The sequence below is a fragment of the Salvia miltiorrhiza genome, chromosome 7 (genome assembly GCF_028751815.1).
Source record: "Salvia miltiorrhiza cultivar Shanhuang (shh) chromosome 7, IMPLAD_Smil_shh, whole genome shotgun sequence".
In the NCBI taxonomy this organism is placed as follows: Eukaryota; Viridiplantae; Streptophyta; class Magnoliopsida; order Lamiales; family Lamiaceae; genus Salvia; species Salvia miltiorrhiza.
In genome coordinates, this window is record NC_080393.1 from 45,921,493 (window position 1) to 45,926,132 (window position 4,640).

Genomic DNA, 4,640 nt, shown 5'->3' on the forward strand with positions numbered 1-4,640 from the left:
ATATCATTTTGCGCCATCTCTTCTTCTTCCTCCTTTAAGGTCTGCTCTGAACGGTCAGAGTCAGAGTCTGCTTCTTCTTTCCTTTCTATGGTCTGCTCTAAACGATCAGAGTCAGAGTCAGAGCTAGAACCAGAACTAGAGTAGTAGAACTCGTCTGCTCTGTCGCGCCCCCTTCTGTCAAAGCCAGACTCAGAATCGTCTGCTCTGTCACGCGCCTTCCCAAAAATACCCGCGTTCGTGCTGTCCAAGGGAGGCACCAGTTTTCTTTTCAGACTACGGCGTCCCTGCATGCACAACACTAACAAACGGATCAAACGCACCGGTGGGAGACAAAAACAAGAAAAAGCAAAAAAAACAAAGCAAGTAAACACAGAAAGTAAAGTAACACAATTAAAACGCCTAAAACCTACCCCGGCAACGGCGCCAAAATTTGACTCAACCTAAAACACCTCTAGATTGACTTGCAATAGGACAAGGACACTCTAGCAATGGTAAGTTGACCTAAAGTCGTCTCTCAAGGAAGATCTTAAAGGGCTTCTAATTGTATCACAAGAAAGCGGTAAAGTTGTCGTTTGAAAGCAGTAAAATTAAACTAAAGCTTGGAATTAAAACTTAACTAGAAACTTAAACTTAAGAATTAACTAGGCAGAAAAGAACCATTAACTAATGCTTGTAAATTAAACTTAACTTAAAACTTAAACTTAAAATTAACTAGGCCAAAAAGAATCATTAATGTTTACCTCGGTTTTGGGTAGTTTTTGTGTATGTTTCTGCTGTGCATTCGAGCATGTTTCATATCTTTTTGCCCTATTTTTCACGTGCTCGATGATCTTTTTGGGTGTGCTATTGTCGTGTGCAGGATTCGTGAGTTGTCAAGCGTTTTCGGCATAGTTTGGAGCAGTTTTGGAGTTTGGCTCACGGCCGCCGCCGTCGAGACGGCGCGAGCCGTGTAATTCTTGGAGATTTCTGCGAAAGGCACCCACGGCGGCGCCGTCCCACGGCGGCCGCCGTCCCTGGCGTTTCGGCAGTTACGGTTTTTCCGTATTTAAGCCCGTTTTTAGGGTTTTTCATGGCACTCTCGATCCCAGCAGCCTCTAGGGCGATTTCCACTATTTTCCTTTGGTTTTTAGAGATTCAAAACATCAACATTCGCTCTCGGATTCATTGGATTACTGTTGATTACACTTTTCATTTCCGTTGGATTAGTATTACTTGGATCGCTACGTTTTGTAAGAACTCATTTGTTTCTCTTAGTTAATTTGAATCCTTTGGTTTATGCTTTTGATGAATGTGATGATTTGAAGTTACTTTCGTTGAATCTTGATAATTTACGTGATTCGTTAGTTCGTCTTTGTTTGCCTACGTATTTCTCTTAATGGTGAATGTTTAGGAATCTCTTTTATGGTGATTAAAGCTTTCTTGAATTTGAAGAATTTGAATTTGATGTTTGATTTAGTTTTCATGCCTAGGAAGCTATTGATTGTTGGTTAAGAGTTTATGATCGCTTTGTTTAGAGTACTAGCTTAAAACCCTAGTTTATAGGTTTAATGTTTAATCTTTATGTTCTTAGTTGTTTAATATCTACTGCATTAGTTAATGTTTATTGCTTTCTTTCATTTATGTCTTGGTGATTAGAGAGTGAGATAGTGCCAGACCCAACTACCCGATTAGAGTGTTTAGGTTTTCTTTCCGTTTCTTGTGAGTGATACAATTAAAGCCCTGCTAAGCCTTGCGTGTGAGACGACTTGAGTCACCTTACCGCTCTAGGACGACCTCGTATAAATTCGAGTCCATCCGCTAGGTGTTTTTGGATGAGTCAAAATTTGGCGCCGTTGCCGGGGAAGGCTTTAGGCATTTGATTGTGTTGCATTTGTTTTCAGTGTTTATTTTATTTCTTTCTTTTAACTTGGTTATTTTCTCCCTCCGGTGCGTTTGATTTGTTTGTTCGTGTTGTGTATGCAAGGACGTAGAAGTTTGAAGAGAAAGCTTGCACCTTACTACGACAACATACATCGACCCCGTGAGATCCTTTCAAGCCTGGAGGAGGAGTCCGAGTCCAGTTCGAGAAACCTTGTGGAATCACAGTTTCGAGAGGAAGACTGTGAAGAGAGAATCACTTCCAACCCCATTCTGGAAGACTTTGAGGATTCACGCTCAGTTGACTTAGAAGACCCGTTAGAGAACGGTGAAGGGCGTGAGCAAGAAGAAGAAGAAGTTCGTCCAATCCTCACCAAGAAGCCATGGCGGAGCAGAATGTCCAATACATGGGAGATTTCTCCAGGCCGGTTATTGGGAACACTAGCACTTCAGCGATAGTGCTTCCCACAGCAGTCCGGAATTACAATCTGAAGTCCAACGATTCAAACCTGCTGCCGCTTTTTCATGGGATGCCGAGCGAGGACGCCTTACAGTTAATCCGTGACTTCTGCACTCAAGTGCAGACCTTCCCACTGCTGGAACTCACCGAGGATCAGTTGAGACTCAAGTGCTTACCTTATGCACTCAAGGACCGAGCGAGAATGTGGTTATTGTCCTTGCCGCCGAACTCCATCACTACATGGGGAGAGGCGTGTGAGAAGTTCATGCTCAAATACTACCCTAATCACAAGACACAGGAGATTAGAAGCCAGATAATGAACTTCATGCAAGGAGCTGACGAGCCTCTCCACGAAGCTTGGGAGAGATTCCAAGAGCTCCTCCGCCGGTGCCCGCAGCACCAGTTAGCACCCGTCATGTTGATGCAGTTCTTCTATGACGGATTGATTCAGACGGCACAGTTTATGGTGGACAGTACAGCAGGGGGCAACATTGCCCGGAAGACAGCTGATGAGCTCAAGGAGATCTTCGACACACTTGCCGCGAGTTCTCAACAAAAATCAGTCAGAGGAAGGAGGGTTGAAGCCAATGCAGTAGCCCCAAATAATGAGCTTCAGAAGCAAGTAGCGGACTTGATGAGGCAAGTTCAGCACTTAAGAATGAACCAGGTAGAGACTCCACCCGTTCAAGCACCGCCAGCTGAGAGTTGTGGCATATGTGGCGATTTTGGCCACCGAACCAATGAGTGCCATCGAATGGGGAAATTCACACCTGAAGGGGAGGTAGAGGTCTATGCTGCCCAGGGATACCAGGGGAGACCTCAATTTGAACAGAGGCCCATGTTTAATCAAGGGCAACAAATTTCCAACTCGGGTTGGAGAGCTCAGCAGAATTCTGGATGGAGGAACCAAGCTCCTGGCCAAGGGTCGGGATCAAATCAAGGCAATCAGTTCCGTCGACCTCCTCAACAATTTGGGTATCAGAACCAGCAGCAGTTCTACCCACCTCAACAGCAGTTCCCCTTTCCTCAGCAGCAGAACTACACTCAAGCGCATCAGCAGCAGCAGCCCCCGCAGTATCAGCAGTATCAACAGTTCCCCATGCAACAAGGGAATTTTCAGCAGCAGCAGCAATACCAGAATGCCCCCCAACAGTTTCAGAAGCAAGCTCAACCGCAGAAGCCGTCTCTCGAGGACACCATGCAATCCTTTATGGAGATGACCAAACAGAGCATGGAGTCCCAGTCGGCTACAATCAAGCGTCTCGAGACAACCGTTGGGCAGCTCTCCGGGACATTGAACCAGATGCAACAACAGCAACAACCAGGGAAGCTCCATGGACAAGGATTGCAACCCCACCAAGCCCAAGCTGTCACTGTTCTACGCAGTGGAAAGGTGGTGAACAACAAAGTGGAAGCCCCTGTGGAAGAACCACCCAAGGAAGCCCGCATGGAAGAGCAAGTAAAGGAGCCGCTGCAGCCAAGAGAGGAGGAGAAGGAGAAAGAGCAGGAGCCCGAAGTGAAGCTCCACAAGGCTACCAAGCCATATAAGCCACCGGTCCCCTACCCAAGCCGGTTGAAGAATGAAAAGCTGGACCAACAGTTCACCGATTTCTACAACATGTTGGCAAAGGTGAACGTGAACTTGCCATTTTTAGACGTGATCAGGAATGTCCCAGCTTACTTGAAGTTCTTTAAAGAGTTGGCCTCCAAGAAGAGGAGGTTCGAGGACAACGAGAAGATTTTGGTGTCCGAGGTTGCAAACTCCATAATGCAACAGCCCTTACCGACCAAGCAACGAGACCCAGGTAGCTTTGTGATTAATATTGCTTTGGGTAATGGTAAGGAGGCCTCGGGGATGTTAGATTTGGGGGCTGGAATCAATCTAATGCCTTACTCTATTCTCAAGCAATTAGAGTTAGGAAATTTGAAACCCACTCGTATGTGCTTGCAATTAGCCGATAGGTCGGTGAGGTATCCTCATGGGGTAGTTGAAGATATCCTTGTTAGAGTGGGTGGTTTGATTGTACCTGTTGATTTTGTTGTCTTGGAGATATGAGAGGTACATGAAAATGGCAAAGAACATACTCTATTGCTAGGAAGACCATTCATGGAAACTACTAACACATTGATAGATGTTAAAAATGGCACCATTAAAATGACTGTGTTAGGAGAGTCAGTGTCTTTCTCTGTGCATCATAATCGAGCCATGCCATCATGCTCACTCACTAATGAATGTTCTTATATTGATGATATTGATGGCTTGGCCGAGATGTTCTTTGTGCAGGAGCAAGAAGTTGTTGAGGTTTTTGCAGGGTCCGCGGAC

General features: G+C 45.5%; 1 protein-coding gene across 1 annotated transcript; it reads left to right on the forward strand.

Annotated features, from left to right (window-relative positions):
• Positions 1-3,533: 3,533 nt before the first annotated feature.
• On the forward strand, positions 3,534-4,373 carry LOC130994282 (uncharacterized). Its single transcript, XM_057919329.1, has 2 exons — positions 3,534-4,070; positions 4,161-4,373. The coding sequence occupies exons 1-2, from the start codon at positions 3,534-3,536 to the stop codon at positions 4,371-4,373; spliced, it is 750 nt and encodes a 249-aa protein (XP_057775312.1).
• Positions 4,374-4,640: the final 267 nt, after the last annotated feature.

Excerpts from the sequence above, each read along its gene's own strand:
- LOC130994282 (XM_057919329.1), top strand. The coding sequence starts at position 3,534 with ATGACCAAACAGAGCATGGAGTCCCAGTCGGCTACAATCAAGCGTCTC. Across the intron at positions 4,071-4,160 it reads AGAAGATTTTGGTGTCCGAG|GAGGCCTCGGGGATGTTAGA; the intron begins GTTGCAAACTCC and ends GGTAATGGTAAG.